Source organism: Littorina saxatilis, linkage group LG13 (genome assembly GCF_037325665.1).
Source record: "Littorina saxatilis isolate snail1 linkage group LG13, US_GU_Lsax_2.0, whole genome shotgun sequence".
NCBI lineage: Eukaryota > Metazoa > Mollusca > Gastropoda > Littorinimorpha > Littorinidae > Littorina > Littorina saxatilis.
This window is the reverse complement of record NC_090257.1, coordinates 4,727,451-4,747,333: the sequence shown is the minus strand read 5'-3', so window position 1 is coordinate 4,747,333 and position 19,883 is coordinate 4,727,451. Positions and strand designations below refer to the sequence as shown.

At 42.3% G+C, this 19,883-nt stretch overlaps 1 protein-coding gene across 2 annotated transcripts in view; it reads left to right on the top strand.

Annotated features, from left to right (window-relative positions):
• Nucleotides 1-19,883, top strand: part of LOC138946343 (serine-rich adhesin for platelets-like) — a 43,192-nt gene that overhangs the window by 5,720 nt on the left and 17,589 nt on the right. Inside the window, exons 1-3 of one of the 2 annotated variants that reach the window (XM_070317900.1) lie at nucleotides 14,289-14,540; nucleotides 14,913-16,615; nucleotides 17,529-19,151. In XM_070317900.1, the coding sequence (XP_070174001.1) occupies nucleotides 15,245-16,615; nucleotides 17,529-19,151 (2,994 nt within the window). In that variant the 5' untranslated portion in view covers nucleotides 14,289-14,540; nucleotides 14,913-15,244. Of the gene's footprint in view, nucleotides 1-14,288; nucleotides 14,541-14,912; nucleotides 16,616-17,528; nucleotides 19,152-19,883 lie in introns of those variants that run through there. The other variant, XM_070317899.1, reaches the window with a different exon arrangement.

Genomic DNA, 19,883 nt, shown 5'->3' with positions numbered 1-19,883 from the left:
ACCACAGGCACACGACCTGTCGGGAGGGGGGTGAGGGGGGGGGGGGGGTTAGTGGTGGGTAGGGAGGGAGGGGGAGGGGGCGGGACCGGAGGCTGGATGGGGGATGGGGGTGGGTGTTAGTGTGGGAGTGAAAGTCGGTATGCGGTGGGGTTGAGCTGTATTAAGAAAAAAAAAATGTTGTATGTTTCTGGTCACCCGACCCTACCTATTTTTTTCCCGCCGACACTAGACTTTTTTTCATTGCATTTGTAAAAAAAGAAAAGAAAAAAAAAGCGTCAAAACGAAAGTAACAGACGGCAGACGACACAAGGGGGATAACCCCGCATCCCTTTTGTCTCATTTGTTTTGTAATGTGTTGTCTTCCTCTTTGTATAGTAAGTCCAGTCTCTTTGCGTCACTGTATAGTCTTATACCCTGAAAAAAAAAATAAATAAATAATCCCTACCTACCTACCCTATTTTTTGTAGCCATGTTACCAGAAACATACAACTTTTTTTTGCCTAACCGTTGCATAACATAAAACTACAGACAAAAGAAAGAATTCCCCCTGGGCCATCCCATCCCATCCCCTAAGTGGCATAATTATGCCATTGGTTAGAGGACTCGGACTGACAGGAGGAAACATTGAGGACAGTGAACGGAATATAAAAGCGTTTTAATGATATAACTGGACTTTGTTTTTTCCTCTCACGATTTCGCTAGCTTTTTTAGTCAGTGGAGCTCACCTTTTACGACCTTCAAAAAATCTAAGGCAAAAAAAAAAAAAACATAATAGGTGTGGTTACGGTAACATAGCCAAAAATAAATAGGGTAGGAAGGTAGGCAATCACTTTTTTTTTACTTTTTTTTCTAATGTGTACAAATTAAACCTACTTGACAGGGAAATAAGTGTGCGACTCGGGCGATTTTGCTTTCATTGCGTTTTCTGCACTCGTTTTTTGTTTTTTTGTTTTTGTTTTGACAAATGTAATAAAAAGTTATAGGGTCGGCCCCTAAAAATAGGGTAGGTCGGGTTACCGTAACCACACCCATTTTTTTATTTTAGGCCTAAAGAAAACCGGACCCTGAAAGAGGGGAAGTCTTTTGAATGGAGATACAGTTACAGAGCCAAAGAACACTGAGAACATCTGAGAACGGAGAGTCTTTTTTTTTTTTTTTTTTTTTTTATTCTCTTTTTGTACATTTTTTTTTTTTTTTTTACATGTATATATGCTGTACATTACAGGACATCACCTAACCGAAAGGACAGAAACATATAACAGAAAAACACACTTGGACAATTACAACATACATGGGGTGGGAGGATGGAATGGGGAGGGGGGGATGTTCAGTGGTTTGGTGGTCGCATTATCAAAAGGTTTTAGGAACGAAAAAACCTAAGGGTTACATCAAAACGTGCATATACAGGCGCCAATCCTTGTAGAATTTATCTACTGTATTATTCACAACTGCGTTATACTTTTCACAAATAAATCTTTGCTTAAAGTTTCTACTAAATGTCTGAAAATGAGGGGTCTTTTTGTTCATTTTGGAAATATATACATGGTGTTTGGCACAGATTAATAACACATCAAAAGCTTTATCGGTGACTACATTGTTCGCCACTCCAAGAAGAACCAGTTCTTTAGACAGTTTTAAATTGTTGCAATGGGTGCAGTTCGCCTTTAGCCAATTTACAAATTCTATCCAAAAAGTCTGCACTTTATCACACTCCCAAAACATATGTAAAAGGGTTTCTTCATTTCTACCACAAAATGTACACAATGACGTATCCACAATTTTTCGCAAAAATAGAAACCTTTCTGTGGGCAAAATTCTGTACAATAATCGGTACTGGAACCATCTCAGACAAGTGTCTTTTGTTGTTTTAAAAACATGTTGAAAAATAGCCTTCTTATCTAACAAACAGTCTAAAGATTCAGACCATTTTTCGATACATTTTGGGACCGTAGTATGTTCAATCAGTTTTTTGTAAATAAGTTGTGTCTTACCTTTACAAATACATTTCCACACAATGGGCTCTGTCATAATAAAATGTTTATCAAATTCTAAGCCGATTTTTCTCTGATATTTCTTAACAGCCTGGATTACACCTTGATACAATACAAAATCGCCTCGCACATTTGGATATTTGATTTTAAACGCATTATAGGATAAGTATCCATTTTGTCCCAAAATATGACCAATCTGAGCTATTCCATTGTCGATCCAATTTTGAATGTACACTGTCTTTTTATCTCTCCGAATATTAACATTATAATGTAAACATTCTGATACAAAATCGTTAAAGGTTATAGGGTCACATTTTCCATGTAGTTTCTTATAATGTTTAAAAACATTGGTCCAAAACGGGTTTTCCATTCTCTGCATCAAAACATTTGCAAATTCCTCTCCTCTCATATTAATTGTTGTAACAGATGGACATGCTTTAAACAATAATCTTGATATTAATCCAGTAAGGCCATCAACTCTTTTTAACCAAACGATTTTTAGAGATGACAGAAAACTTTTCACGTCAACCATCTTTAATCCTCCATCTTCATAGGGTTGGGTGACCGTACTTCTTTTAATTTTATCTCTTTTTCCATCCCAAAGAAATTTGAAAAAAATATTATTTAACTCCATCATAAACTGTTCGTCTGGATCAGGTAAATTAGTAAACAAATGTGTCAATTTGGAAATAGCCAAGGTTTTTAGGACTGTTATTTTACCAAAAGGTGTCAGGTTCCTTCTGGTCCATGAATTCAGAAGTTTTTGAATTTCCTTTAACTTATTTCTATAGTTAAGAAAAACAACCTCGGATATATTCACCGAAAAAATAACGCCAAGTGCTTTAAAATTATCCGGGTTCCAGGTAAAATTCATATCAGGCAAAAATCTTCTTTTGCTAAACTTTAAAGGTCCTAACCAAACTACAATTGTTTTATCATAGTTCATTCTCAGACCTGACAGTGATGCAAAATGTTGTAACACTTTTATACTTTCGCAAAAAGATTGCTCTGTACCATCAAGAAACAGACTGGTATCATCAGCGAATTGTGACAATAAAATATTTTCGCCAAGAATATTCATACCACCAATCTTTTTGTTCTGGCGTACCATAAGAGACAATATTTCAGCACAAATCAAAAATAGATAAGGTGACAGCGGATCCCCTTGCCGGGTGCCTCGACCTACATTAAACCATGCTGAATACCGACCATTGACTGAAACACAGGACTTAATTTTGCAATAAAAAGTAAAAATCCATCGTTTCATGTCATTTCCAAAGTTAAATTTGCTCAAAGATTTTTCAATAAATGACCAGGCAACACTGTCGAAAGCCTTTTCAAAGTCGACCATCAAAAGTAGGCCAGGTATATTATGTTTATTTGAGTAGAACAGGGTATCATATATTAATCTGACGTTTTCACCAATATATCTTCCTTTCAAGAAGCCTTTTTGATCATCATGAATCAGATTTGGCAAAACACGTTTAAACCGTTCTGCAATGCACGTTGATGCAATCTTATAGACCGTATTTAACAGAGTAATTGGTCTCCAATTTTTCAAAAGTGTTTTATTTTTCCCTTCCTTTGGAATACATACTATAACGCCCTGTCTCTGAGTCACTGACATTTCTCCTTTCTCAAATCCACAATTTATAGACCGTAACATAAACTTTCCTAAGTCAGAATAGAAAAACTTGAAGAATTCCGCAGTGTACCCGTCTGATCCTGGGCTTTTGTCGTTGTTTAATTTTTTCACAGCTTTGAGTAGCTCACATTGAGTAAGTCTACCTTCCAATTGTTTACTCTCAGCATCTGTTAATACAGGATGAGCCAGGTTTTCATCAATCTCTTGATTTACCAGTTCGGCTTCTCTTGAAGTATATAATTCCTCATAAAAAGTCTGTGCTTCCTTAACAATTAAAGCATTATCATGAATAATTTCACCATCATCTTTCTGCAGAAAACACATGGACTTCTGGACAAACTGTCTTTTCTCCAAATTACAAAAATATTTTGTATTTTTTTCCCCTTCTCCAATCCACTTCGCACGGGATCTAATTATCATACCATCCACTTTTTTCTGCCTTATTTGACTTAACTCCTGTTGTGTTTGCTCTAAAAGTTGAATATTATGCTCTGTCAAGTTACTTTCCAAAGTGTATATTTGAGAAAGAAGATCTTTTTCTTTTCTGTTACTTTCCTTTTTTTTATATGAGGAATATGAAATGCATCTACCTCTTATTTCCATCAACAACATCTCAAAAAACAACTGATCATCAATCAATAGCTGTAGATCATCATCGTCAATCAAGTCAATATTGTCCACATTATAAACAGGTAAAGCATATTGTATCTTTACATCAACAATAACCTTCTTCACTATATTTACAAATTCCATGTCTGTCAACAGTGAATTATTAAACTTCCAAAAGGGTCTATCACGTTTAACAACATCAGTTCTAAAACTTACTCCAACAATTGAGTGGTCAGAGTAGTAACCTGGTGTAATATCCGCTTTCACAATCTCAAAACCTAACTGCTCTGACACAAGGAAATAATCAAGTCTGCTTCGCTGTGAACTATGAAACCGCCTCCATGTATACTGTCTCACATTAGCATGTAAGGCTCTATATATGTCAATGAGATCATACTGCTCCATAAAATCAACAACTTTTCTCCTACTATTGACTTTATAAGATTTGGCCGGGTAGTTTGTATCAACATTGGGGTTTATAACAACATTCCAATCACCTCCGATAATAATTAACTCATTATCCATCTGCACAATTCTCTCAAACAGTTTGTCAAAAAAAACAGGACAGTCAGCATTACTTGGGCCATAAACATTTGCAAGGGTCAGACGTTTTTTCAAAATCTCAATATCAATCAAAATATACCTTCCATCATCATCTTTGACAATATTATGAATCTTATAATCAAAATTATTTTTAAACAATACAGCAACACCTCTACTTGCAGAATCATTACCAGCAACAATACATTCATAGCCCCACTGTGACCTAATCCAATTTTCTTGGTGACTTTTCCAGTGCGTTTCTTGTAGCAAGAAAACATTTCCATTCTGCTGTCTTAAAAAGTCAAACACATCTTTCTTTTTCTTGAAGTCTCCAAGTCCATTTACATTAAAGGAACAAATTTTTAACTCTTCATGGACTACCATTGTGATCAAACACAAAAACCATTATACTTTTTCATCCAAATAACTATATTGATCAAGCGCAAAAAGTGTATTGTAGACCATCCACATTCAACACAAATATATTTGCATGTAAGCAGCCCTGACCACATTCAACACAAATACACAAATATATATGCATGTACGCAGCCATTTCTCACAAATCGAGCAGAAGAGCACAGCAACAGGTCGAGGCAGTAAAAGCGATAACACTAGGACCAGGAGTTTTTTAACAAAAATTGCAAACATTGGGAGACAGCCCACAAAGGCAGTAGTGATACAACCAAACTCTGGACAATACATCAGCGAGCAAACAGAACCATTACCCATAATCGACACAGGCATGAGAAAAATAGAACCATACATCCAGCATAGTGATGATAATAGACACAGCATAGAAACGCGACCACCAGCTCAACACACTAACAGGGGCACGAAGGGGGGGCAAACAACACGACACGAATGACACGAATACCAAACAACAGAGAGAACAAGCAAAAACGGAACAAAAGTTACAACAAGAAAGGGTACAACAAGAAATAGTAGACAGACATGAATACAAGTAACACATACCTTCGGATCTTGCCACTGGGCTATAGGACGAAGGAGTATGTTTCCAGGAACTTTATTGAACTTTATCCAAGTACTTAAAAGTACACAGTTGTAGTCGATCGATTGACGCCATTTTGGATTGCACCGATCACGTGGTTTTTCGTGGGGCGACTGGAAATATTTTCACCGATACTACTCTCAGTATGTATTATGTACGGCTTAATAACATGGCTGGATGACAGCACATTTGATATAGAATGAAAACAAGTGACGGAACACTCTCTCGTTAAAGGTTGGGGAGAAACCGGGATCGTAAAAGGAAACCAACGTCTGTACCGGTGGAGGAGCTAGGCAAACCAAAACAAAACATCACGTGGTCACAACACTGCCATGTGCTTTCTACTTGTCTAGTTGTCAAAATTCAATGATAAAAAACATACCTTGTTTATCATAGAACAAAAACAGACAGATACTCGGATATTTGTTGTGTGTTTGGTAGCCTGTAAAAGGTAGACTCAAGATCTCTGACATACGGCTGGACAACAATCTTGTTGGTGGTTATGATTATATTTACACAACCTAGCACAACCTAGCACCCCCCAAAGAAACAGAAAAACTACCCTTCAACGCTCAGAAGCATGACTACTCCATTCCGACTGTCTTCTGGTGGGGTCATTGAGTTCAGATAGGGATCTGATAGAGACAACTTTTCCTTTTTTGGTTTTCATCATCACTTTACCGTTCTTTGTCCATGCTTTTTCACAGGTAGCATCCTCTTTGACCTTGTGGAAGAGGTACTGTGTCGTCTGGGTTAGGTCTTCCACAATCACGACACCTGACCCTTTCAACCCCCTCCTGTTATACAGGATTTGGTCCCTTATTCTGCGAGAGACAAATCGCACAATGGTTCCTCGCGGGGTGTTCCTGTCTCGCTGAAGTCTGCCTAGGCGATGGACTGCCTCAATGTCATCTGGGGACACCTTCACGTTCAGCTTGTCGAACAGCGCCAGTACCTTCTCCTCGCATTCCGACTGTTGTTCCGGCTGTTGCCCGTCTCTGTTCTCCTGCCTGCCACTGCCCTGCCTCGTCTGCTCAGATGGATTGGAACCGCCATTTGGACCACCGGACTCCACTCCCTCACTGAGTCCATAGACCCTCAGATTGTTCCGGCGGACATAAAGCTCAAGCTCATTCAGTCTCTCTTCTGTGTGATGAGCAAGAGTTCTTGTTTCTCCCAGTTCACTCTTCATGTGCTCTTCTCTCTTCTTTGATTCACTGACTTCTTTCTGCAGTTTGTCATTCTCTGTTTTTAGTTCAAAGACCTCACCTCTTAGTTGGTCAAGTGTGTCCTTCATAGATTCCATAACCTTACGGTTTGAACAGATCTCATTGAGCAGATCTTCATTAGAGACGGTGCGACTGTAAGCATCAAGGGAAGTAACCGCTGCGTCTCCGACTTCTGATGAACCGACTTGCTTACCTCTCTTGTTAGTGTCACTCATATCGAATTCGTCAGAATCTGTTTCGAAAACAGGAATATCTATAGGAGAGCCTGCCTCGACTACTCTTGCCTTTTTCTTACTGGCTTTCTCCGGGTCTGTAGTAGAGCTGCCGACACCGGGGCTGGATTTGTCTGAGCTGTTGTTCTGTCGTCGTTTTTGCCCTTTCTTTCTCGTCATCTCATCTCACAATGGCGACCGGTGCGGAGTGAGTTGATCTTCGGTCATCGATTCATTCTATGTTAAGGAGCCCTCTTTGTCATTTCTAGCGTTCCTGGGTCCACTCCTCCGGGGGTAGGCAACTTGCTAGCACTTCATATGGATAAAGCGCCTCTGAGCTCGCCGTAAAAACGGTTGATAACCTGTTTTTGACCGGAGCTTCGCACACCTGCCTGCCTTGTCCGAATGGCGTGTGAGAACGGAGAGTCTTAGATTGGGGGTGGTGGTGGTGGTGGTGGTGGTGGTGGTGGTGGTGGTGGTGGGGGGGGGGGGGTCTTAACAGTTGGGTTCCACTGTACATGCCGTCATTCAAAACCTCCGCTGAGTCGGTTTCACGCATGCCTGATTACCTTAAGACTTTTGTGGGCGACTGTACCGCAAGGACATTTATAAATAGCATCAGGGTTTTTCCGCTAGTTTCTGTTCACCTGTAAGCATAGGGTGGTGGCGCAACACAGCGGAGCTTCCTTCTGATTTGTACACAGCAATGCCAGGTATGCTACATATTTTTGAACTTTTACAAAATACACACACACTCACATATATACACACACAATCACACACACACACACACACACTCACACACACACACACACACACACACACACACACACACACACACACACACACACACGTACACACACACATACACACACACTCGATACTCATATTTTATTCTCTCGCAAAAATGAAATGTATATATGTTCATGCCCTATTCCTATAAGTATAAGAATTGCAGTATTAGCCAACTGAAAAACATGTTCCAAATCCTTTTGTTGCCAACGCCGGCTTGAAAGCGTGTGTCGAAAAAAATACCCTTGACATGTTTTGGCACTCTTGTTAACCCGTGATTTGTAAAATGTTTTACAAATCACGTAAATGCGCCCGATATTTTCTTGTCATCTCCAAAGTCAAGGGATCTATTAAAAAAAAAATCATTACTTTATTGTCCCATCGCTGGGGAATTCGGGTCGCTTCCTCCCAGTGGAAAACTAGCAGCAACAGAGTCAAGGGATCTGATAGAATTGTTCTTCTTCTTTGTTATGCTAAAAATCGTAATATTTTACCTATCCGGCCCAAATCACCCCCCACCTCCCAGCATAGAGGCTCTAAACAACAAATATTAATAATAATAAAAGGCATGTATTACTTTGTGGAATGCGATATTTTTACATTTTTACATTTTTTACAAATCGCGGTCTTAGGTTCGACGTAATTTGTAAAACGTTTTTACATTTTTACAAATCACGAGTTAACAACTCTGGTTTTGTTCCCTTGACAACTCGTGACAGAAAAGTTGAGAAGATTGATATCAGGATATGCGTTCATCTCCTTCCTGCTTATTGTTTGACGTCAGTGACAATGGCCGGAAATAACCATTAGATCCTGAAGATACAAATCGTGAGAAAGAGCTAGAGGAAGGCTGTCCTGTCTGATCCGCCGTATTGTACAGTCTGTTGTGACTTGCATGTTTGAGTATACAGTGTGTGTGAGTGTGTGTGTGTGTGTGTGTGTGTGTGTGTGTGTGTGTGTGTGTGTGTGTGTGTGTGTCAATGTGTGTGTTGCGTTTTTGTGTGTTTGTGTGTTTGTGTGTGTGTTTGTGTGTGTGTGTTTGTGCGCGCGCGCGCGCGCGCGCGCGTGTGTGTGTGTGTGTGTGTGTATGTATTAATTAGTGTGTGCGTGCGTATGGAAGTGTGTGTGTTGCGGGTTTGAGTGTGTGTGTGTGTCAGTGTGTGTGTGTGGGTGTGTGTGGATGTGTGTGTGACTGTGTGTGCCGGTGTGTGTGTGTTTGTGTGTATTAGTGTGTGCGTTCGTGTGGAAGTGTGTGTGTTGCGGTTTTGTGTGTGTGTGTGTGTGTGCAGTGAGTGACGGACAGAGAGAGAGAGAGAAGGAGAGAGAGAGAGAGAAGGCGAAGGTGAAGGCGATTTTTTATTGCATCAAACACAATGTGTATGTACAAGGGGGAGAAATAGTTAGCATGTGAACACAGTGGACTTGACCGTCCGGAAGCAAGGCAACTTAAAATCAACACCTAGCACAAGAAGTAAAAACAGAGAAGAAAAAAAATACAGTAAGATGAAGACAAGGATTTTGGGTTGTACGATCATACCGGTCTATTTCACAATTGATTTTCTCTTTGTCTAAACGCGTAGAACACATAATTTGACAATGCAATCAGTCGTAATTTGTTGTCAGTCTGTAAAATACACAACGATGAGTTGGAGAACTGGTCAAGGTCAAAACAAGCACCAATGTACTTTTGACGGATTGCATTGTAAGCTGGGCATTTAAACAGGAAGTGGTTTTCATTTTCTTCAGTTGATTTACAAAATGTACAATTTCTGGATTCAGCGCACTCGGGATTATAGCGCAGTTTATTTACCTTCAATGGTGTAATGCCCAGTCTGAACTTTGTGAACATTTTGCGTATGTACTGGTTTTCAATGACACCCAGATACTTTTCTTTTTCAAGTTCTCCTTTAAACATCCTGTATACATCAAATCTCACACTTGTATCAAGTTTACAGTGCCAGTTTTGCTCAAAGCAGTCTTGCAGACGTTGCTGTAATGTTCTAATAAACGCACATTCCCTACCTACAGACCCGTTCAACCACACATCTCCAAATCCATTCATGCAAAGGAGGCATTTAACTTGTGAGACCCAATTCTGTTTTCCCCTTTCAACTGCGTTTTTTAACATGATGTATGACATCTTTGCATATCTCGAATCCGGCATACAGTTAAGTCTCAACCAGTACTTTACGCTTCGGATATTTGCTAGGATTGACAAAGTGCATCTTCCAAGTTCCCCATACACCATCTGGTTTGGACTGTTTGACGAGATCCCGAGTAATCTTTTACAGGCATACATGTGAACCTTTTCAATCTGTGAACAGTCAAAACATCCCCATAGTTCTGAGCCATAGAGCAAGATGGGAGCAATTTGCGCATCAAATAATTTGAAAAATATGTCCATGTCGTGGCATCCTATATTCCATAAGACTTTAAAAATCTCAATGACACCTTGTTTGGCTCTGGTGATTGCGTCATTGAAAGAGAGATTCAAACGGGCTTGGGTTGTGAATGTCAGACCGAGATACTTGTAAGAGCTAGCACTTGATACTTGCGCGTTTCCGTAGAACCATTTCTCACTTTTGGCTAAATGACCACCGTTTCGAAAAACAACGACATTGGTTTTATTCATGTTTAGCCTTAACCCAAGACGCTTTGAAACGTTATGTAAGATGTTCAGTTGATTTTGCAAACCCACTATGGACGATGATAGCAGTGCAATGTCGTCAGCGAACATCAAAAGAAACAGTTCGATCTCGCCGGGAAGCATTTGAATTCCGTGTCTGCCCTTACATATTATTTCCGAGGCAAGTTCGTTTATAAGAAACGAAAAAAGCGTTGGGCTCGCTAGACAGCCCTGCTTCAGGCCTTGTAGGCATTCAAAATAATCAGTATTGCCAGAGTTACATCGGACGCAAGAGAGAACAGATGAGTACATTGACCTAAGCATGTTAAACATTCTTCCTTTTACACCAATCTTTAATAAAACATTCCACAAAACATCCCTTTTAACGGTGTCAAACGCCTTTTGAAAGTCCACAAAAGCAACATATAACTTCTTTTTTAGTTGAAGCTGCTTGGTAACTGCTGCATAAAGAGTGAACATGTGGTCAATTGTGGAGTAATTTTTTCTAAAACCCGCCTGTGACTCAGAGAGAATGTTGTTTTCCTCAGCCCACGCTGTCAAACGGGCATTCATAATACTGGTATACAACTTGCTCACACAACTTAACAAAGAGACGCCTCTATAATTGTCAGGGTTCTCATCATCACCTTTCTTAAATATTGGTTGAATGATAGCCTTTGCCCAATCTGAAGGGTAGTCACCAGTCCTAAAAAGGTCGTTAAACAACGTCAAAAGATAGGGGACGATTGTGTCACCTGTGGTTTTTAAGAGATCATTTAAAACGCCATCTGGTCCCGCTGCTTTCCCTTTTTTTAAGCCACTTAAAGCAGTCCTCACTTCTTCTTCGGTAATATCACTGTTGAGAATGTCGCAGTCAAGTTCGTTTTCTTCTTCAGTGTCAGTATGGTCATGTTCTTGAACATGCCTTCTATCATCATCCTCGTTAAGTACTTTCTTAAAATGATCATACCATGCCTGATTGTCAATAGTTCCTGCGGGTTTACGTTTCCTCCTGAATTTCTTTATCTCCTTCCAAAATGCATGAGAGTCAGAAATATTCAACAGCAGGCTATTCACTCTATTTTGTTTATGACTGTCTTTTTTCTGTTTGAGCACTTTGGAGTATGACTTTCTCTCCGTTAGGTATAACATCTTTAACCTGTCTTTCTCTTGTCCTGTCTTTTCCTTTTTGTACATCCGAAATGCCTTGCGTGTTTGTCTTTTTAATTTTCGGCATTCAGAATCGAACCACTTGTTGTTTTCGGAGATTAAAGGTGAGTCATTTTTAAACACCCTTTCCATTGGTTTAGCAGCGTCTTTCAAAGCACACGTAAACAACTCCACTGACCCCTCTGCGTCCTCTTTGATCATAGCTGTAGCAGCGGCCAGTTTGTTCACAAAGCTTTCAGACTGGATCAAAGTTTTGACCTCTTGCTCTTTTTCTCTGTCCCATATGAGTCTTTTTGTAGGTGGCTGTGTTGCTTCACTGATGGGAGGACGGACATGGGCACAATCGACGCTAAACGTAAACCAGAGGGGCATATGCGATGACTCAACTCTCTCATCTACGGCTAGACGTTTAGAACGTGACGATAATTCATCAGAGACAACAAAGTAGTCAATGACGCTATTTCCATGTACAGAAACATATGTAAAGTGTTCTGATAAATCAGGAGTGCAGTTACCGTTTAAAATATGCATACTAAAAGATGTACAAAGGGAAAGTAGCTCCCAACCAAATTGGTTAGCCACCTTGTCCTCTGATGACCTGGTGCAAACGTAGGGATCACATCGCGAGTGTGTGTGTGTGTGTGTGTGTGTGTGTGTGTGTGTGCCAGTGTGTGTGTGTGTGTGTGTGTGTCAATGTGTGTGTTGCGTTTTTGTGTGTTTGTGTGTGTGTTTGTGTGTGTGTGTTTGTGCGCGCGCGCGCGCGCGCGCGCGCGTGTGTGTGTGTGTGTGTGTGTATGTATTAATTAGTGTGTGCGTGCGTATGGAAGTGTGTGTGTTGCGGGTTTGAGTGTGTGTGTGTGTGTGTGTGTGTCAGTGTGTGTGTGTGGGTGTGTGTGGATGTGTGTGTGCCGGTGTGTGTGTGTTTGTGTGTATTAGTGTGTGCGTTCGTGTGGAAGTGTGTGTGTTGCGGTTTTGTGTGTGTGTGTGTTTGTGTATGCGTGTGTGTGTGTGTGCAGTGAGTGACGGACAGAGAGAGAGAGAGAGAGAGAGAGAGAGAGAGAGAGAGAGAGAGAGAGAGAGAGAGAGAGAGAGAGAGAGAGTTTGGAAGATACATATTGAGAGAGATAGCGAGAGTATGAGGAAGCGAGAGGGAGAGAGAGAGAGAGAGGGGGGGGGGGGAGGGGTGGAGGTGGGATTCTTCTACCAACGTTTCCTTGCATTGTTTTTCGTTGGTGCTTGAAGTTGTGATAGCGTTTGATGCTTGAGAGAACTACTCAATACTATTGCTTTATAGTACTCGTCGATTAGCTACTAGCGTGGCATTGCCATCAACATGAATCAGGGCCTTAAAACTGCCAAGTAGGCTACACTGACTCGCTGCTTGATCCTGCCTGAAGTGGGCTTTGGCAACGCCTTCCAACAAGGTTAGTCACAGACCATGTCAGTGTCTGTCGCAGTTTCTGGTATATAGAGTGTCACATGCGCAATCACTGACTTTCTGCATGGGATATCGTAATTTGTCGCAAACCCGCTAACGCAATTTCTCTCAAAATCGGACTGCATGATGTGTCGCGGCAAACAATGCCACAAATCATGCCCAGCCCTGCAAAGATCGAACAGGGATGATATGCACGAACCGAAAGTGGGTGTCACCCAAACGGGAGAGAACAAAGTCTGATTCGTTGAAATCACAATAAATCTCAATTTCAACCCAATCCCATCCCAAATCCGCGGGCTCCAACAATGTTGGTAACTTTCTCAGTCGTGCACCGCGGCCCTAAGCTGAGGTTCACGAACCAAAAGTGGGTGCCACCCAACCGGGTGAGAATAAACTCCGGGGTCTGATTCGTTGAAATCACCACAAAGCCGCTCAATTTCAACCAATCCGACCCCCTCTGGCTCCCACACGGTTGGTAACTTTCTCGTGTATCTCGGCCCTGATCCGTGCGGACAGTGGACCAAAGCTGTAATACTGACACAAGCAGCTGGCCTGACTCAGCAACGACACTGAGCCTTTGTTGTGCTTTCCCCCAGCTGTGCACAGTCAAACGACGTGCGTGTGTTTTGTGTGTGTGATTTAGCTGTGGATTGTGTTAGCTTTCAACGCCCTATGGGCCTAAAACCGAATGAATCCTTGTATCACCTTGACAACCACATGTATTGCTATTGGCCCTCGACTGAATAAGTGCGCGCGAGCGTGTGTGTATTATGTGTGTGTGTATTATGTGTGTGTGTGTGTGTGTGTGTGTGTGTGTGTGTGTGTGTGTGCGTGTATGTGTGTCGAATAGACACACCGTAGGCACAAGTACAGACATATATACATATAGATGTATAGGCATGTTTTGGCTGCGACTTGAAGGCGAACAAGCACACACACAGACAGAAGCATACAGACACACACGAACACGCACGCACGCACGCACACACACACACACACACACACTATAGTCAGATGACACTTGAGTCGAGTGCGTATAGACAGGCACTCATTTTACTTCACTTTACCAGCCGAAGAGGTCCTCATGACGCAGCTTTTCCAGTCACTTTCAAAAAGAGGAAGTTGCAGGGAATAACCCACTTCAGTGTATGCCTGCTAAAGTTATAATTCTACAGTGAAAGGAAGTGTTGCTCCACCACCCATTGAGCCAACTTGGGCCTCTCGCGTGTTTCACTTTCAGTGATGCTCTTGGTCTTTTCTTGCAGGCCGACATAATGTGAGTTACTGCGGTTGTATTTGCCATTCCGTGACTTCTTGAGAACATTTGTCTTCCAGGTCGGTGCAGTGGCCGAGTGCATGGTGTTAAACTTCGAAACAGTTGCAGTCCAGAAGCAGAGAAGCTTAGCGCGTGTAACTATGTGTAAACTGGCGTTTGCTGGTCTGCACTAAGAGAGAGAGGGAGAGAGAGAGAGAGAGAGAGAGAGAGAGAGAGAGAGAGAGAGAGAGAGGGGAGGGAGAGAGAGAGAGCTAGGTGTTTCCCTCGTTAGTCAGTACAGACACCGGATGTATTATGTATTTCAGAGTATAGTTGACTGTTGCTTCTTAGTATTTATTCTGTATCGCTTTATTTCCCTCTTTGTTTGAACAGGCCAGAGTGAACAGATTTACAGCAGCATGGCAGACCAGGCAACAACATGACAGAAATGCTGAATCGAGCCTCAAGCCAGGGCCTCACTACACGTGTGTCATATCCATACCCAGTGAGCCATGTTGGAGGAAATGGATAATACAAGGACGTTGTCATGGAGTTGGTGTTTGCACAAAAAACAGAAATTAACAAACCTAATAAAAACATGAATTGATTACTTCAGACCCAGTCATGTGACTCTGACATCACCTCAGCAATGTGTGATGTTATCGTGTGATTGTAACGTCATCGGTTATTTTTCCACATGATCATGCGACTGTGACGTCGTCTCGATGTCTGGGCGGCCCCCACCAGGCGTGTTTAACCCTTTCAACAGCCCCCTTGCCAACACGCCCCATCCCTTTCCACGACAGTCCCACATTTATCGACAACAACATCAACAATATGGCCAACAACCTCATGGGCAACAACCTCATGGGCAACAACCTCATGGCCAACAACCTCATGGCCAACAACCTCATGGGCAACAGCACCCACACCATCAGCAACACAGTCATCACATTCAGCAGCAGTGGAATCCTCACTACTACGGACATCATCAGCAGCAGGATGCACATCAGCCACGAAGACAAGATCATCAGCCACCATTAACGATCCGCCAGCAAGTCCACAACCGTGGTGCGGTGATCAGATCTGAGGTACCACCACGCCTGCAACACGCGCACCAAGACAGCCCACGTCTCAGCAACCAATATGGCCAACACAGAGGCGGAATACCTGTTTCACCGTTTTGTTCATCACACGCAGGCAGCAGTGTTGCCGCATGCCCTAATCCTATGCAGCCATTCCACAGTAGCCCCAATCCCTACAACAACCAGGCGAGCTTTTTGTTGCCTTATGCCTCCCCACCCTCTCCTTACAACGACCCTTCTCGTTTTTTGGGTTTTCATCCAGATTCAAGCTTGTTATCTCCAGCTTCAAGGCCTGTCGTCTTTTCATCTCATGACCTGTGCGGAAAACAGGATCTTCAGCGAGGTGTGTCCGACCCCGCTCCTAACGAAAACTTAGTAAGTCGTAGAGACCCTCATGTAAACCAGTATTTACATCAACCAACATTTCGTCACGCACCATCAGGCGAGGTGCGAACACAGGGAACAAAACATCAGACTTCTTTGATCAAAAATGGGCAAACACAGTCCTTCCAACATCAGGACCACGAATTGTCTACCTTTGCTTTTCAACATCAACAGCAAATTCAGCAGAGGCCGCATCCACAACGACAAGATCGGCCTTGTCTTCCTCGACGTCTAAATTCACCAGAAGAGGAACAGCAGAAGCAGCAACAACGGGAACAGTATCTAGCAGAACAAGGGCAACGGCAACTGCAGATGCACGCAGGGCTATCCGAACATGACCATCACATTCAACAGCAGAAGATTCAAGCTTTGCTGGCTCACAAGGGGGGTACAAGTCGCAGATATGAGCTTCAGGATAATCGACCTGATGCATCACCTTCAATCATCCGGGACCCACATTCCGAAGCAAAAGCATCACCCCTTTCAAAGGATGTCATAGGGTCAAAGTCACGAGGAAGTAGAAAACAGAAATGTGGTGGGAAGAATGGAAATCTCGGAACTAATCCTGTGGGTGCACCAAACACGAACAAAAAAGACAAATCGAAGGACACAGGATTTCAGAAGGGGGTAAGTGTCTCTGATTTTATTTCTGCCTATCATGTGTGTGTGTCTCTTAAAAGACAAATATAGAGAAATGCCTGTGAATTTAACTCTATCAATTAAAAGCCTGTAGATAGTATGCTGTAAACCAATCTAAATAATTACAGGTATTGAAGAAGGAGCGATAGTTGTTTACACCTGTTACAGTTTTTGATTGACACCTTGAGTGTCAGTTGAACGTGTCTGTATTTTAAGTAAATACTTTTTACGACTTCACTTCGGCGTTTCAATCGATTGAACATAAATAGGCAAATATAGAAAACAAAATAATGTGGTTTTCTCTTGTACAAGTTGAACAGCATATCAAACATATCAAGTTTGTCATGTCAGTGCTTTGAATGATATTTAAATGTTCCCCACTTAGTTCGTGATTATGTCAATTCAATCAATGAGTCTTATATCGCGCATATTCCGTGGGTACAGTTCTAGGCGCTCTGCAGTGATGCCGTGTGTGATGAAATTTTATACGGCCAGTAGATTGCAGCCATTTCGGCGCATATTTACCTTTCACGGCCTATTATTCCAAGTCACACGGGTATAGGTAGACAATTATTAACTGTGCCTAAGCAATTTTGCCAGGAAAGACCCTTTTGTCAATCGTGGGATCTTTAACGTGCACACCCAATGTAGTGTAAACGGGGGGAGGTTCGGACACCGAAGAGAGTCTGCACACAAAGTTGACTCTGTGAAATAAATTTCCGCCGAACCTGGGATGGAACTCACGCTGACAGCGGCCAACTGAATACAAACCCAGCGCGCTACCGACTGAGCTACATCCCCGCCCTGACTGAGCTACATCCCCGCCCTGACTGAGCTACATCCCCGCCCTGACTGAGCTACATCCCCGCCCCAATTAAACATGTTGATTTTCTTTTCCTAGGAACTTCAAGCGAAGATGAGGCAGTACATACTGAACAAGTTTCCCGACATGCACCATCAACCGTGCACTGTGCCTCCCCTCCGGATTCTGAAATCGTTAAACTACCGGAAGATTGACAAATTGTCTATACATAGCCATGACGTCAAGGAGCAGGAAATGATGCAGGATGCAACGTTGCGAGGTTACCAGACGGAAGACACCATCACGGGATGGGTCGCTGGAATCATAGAGATGCTTGATGAGCCGATCTTCCATCTGTCAAATTATCAGTTTCATGACTACCTGTTTCATCTCAGGCATGACAATACTAGCAGAAGTGTGTCGCAGACAAACTCACAAGAAATGAATACTGAAGATCCATTGCTGCAGAGACTGTCCAGCAATTCCTCTGGCATAACGAGTCCAACTGACATGGACCCAACACTTCCAGAAACAGACCACCTGCCAGAGCACAGCATTGTGGATGCTTGCACTTCCTCCCAGACAGTCGTCTCTAAAAAGAGCCCCCGTTCGCATGGTCCTTTTCCTACACCACTTGACCTAAGCACCAACTTGAACAGGGGAGACTTTGACAATCTCATCATTTCCTCCAGATACGCATTTGTTGTCATTGAAGCCAAGACATTGCGTGGCGCTGAAGCAGAGAACGGAGGGACACAGACAGACGTAAGAGGCTCAGAACTGATCCACAGGAACCAAGAGACTACCCAACATGGTTCTGAGCTCAGTTTGCAAGAAAAAGCAAGACAACTGGAGACATCATCTGAAGACGTAAGAGGCTCAGAACTGATCCACAGGAACCAAGAGACTTCCCAACATGGTTCTGAGTTCAGTTTTCAAGAAAAAGCAAGACAACTGGAGACATCATCTGAACGGGATGACCCTGAGCGGGGCGAGAACAGCAACACCTCAAAGGCAGAAAAACCACCGCACGATGACGAAGTTTCAATACTGAGGAGTACGACTTTCCATCCGAGTGATCATGAAACCAATGCACAGAAAAAACTCAAAACTGCCGAATATCCATTGGAAAAGAACACCCACAATTACAAAGCTGATGCATCTCCAGAGGAAAATAATATTCAGTCCGAAGACATTCTGTTCTTTGAATCCCAATCAAAAGAACATCTGCGCAGAAGGCACCAGACCAGCGACCTTCCCTCCACAGAATACCAGTGCAAGGATTCCCAACCCAAAGACTTGCAGCCTCAGTCTGAAGAACAAACCCACTCCATGGAATACCAATTCAAGGATTCCCAACCCAAAGAATTGCAATCTCAGTCTGAAGAACAAACCCACTCCATGGAATACCAATTCAAGGATTCTCATCAGAAAGACATGCTGTCTCAGTTCAAAGAACAAGAAGCTCAAGAAGAATCTCAGGAAGCAGACTCTCCAAATTCCATGCTGCCTTCTTCACCAGCTCGAAGCACCGGGAACCAGGGTGAAGCTTTCCGAAAGAAAATCCGGAAGAGTCTGGACCAGCTTCAGAAAGCTGAAACAGTGTTACGCCATATGACCTCCGACCTGGTGACTGATCCACCAATCACCAAAGTCCTGGCTCTACCCCACACTTCCGCCGCCGACTTGAGACGTCTGCTGGAGGAACCTTCCCTTGGCCAGGTAAAGTGACATACCATCGCCCACGGGGAAACAAGATATTCAATTTTGAATTTGTAAAGTTTCTTTGAATGATTAAAAAAAAAACACACACCGCTAGGCCACTTTTGTTCTGTTAGGAAAATCACCTGGGGCAGTTTATCCGTGTGAACCGCGATGGTTTGCTCCATGATTAGTAGTCCCCCCCCCCTCCCAACTCCCATCCTTATCCTCTCCCTCGGCCCTGCTTTTCAAAACAAACCTTCATTGCCCCTTGTTTAATAGATGTCAAGAGCTTTTTTCTCTTTTTGTTTGTTAAATGTCATGTGGATAAAATGCTGTCTGTGCGCGCCTTCGTGAGCGAGGCTGGTACTACATATTGTTCATACGAAATGACAAACACAGGTTACAAGCGATAACGCGCAAAAGTACTGGTTTATTATTTTACATCTGACACTAGGTATCAGTAATGCATATATATAGTTACAGTACTACGTATTGCGATACTACGTATTGCGATACTACTTATTGCGGTAAAAAACTTATGGACAGAAAGAAAAAGAGAAAAGAAAACAAATTATTAGACATGGCAAAAGGTATTAAAATGCATGAACAAGACACGAGAAGTAAATACAAGAAAAATAAACAATCACAAGACAGGCGAAGACAAACAGACACGAAAGTTACAATTACCAAACACTCGTTGGTTAGTCCTTCAACAACAATAAAGAGTTACGTTCTGTACGTTCAACAACA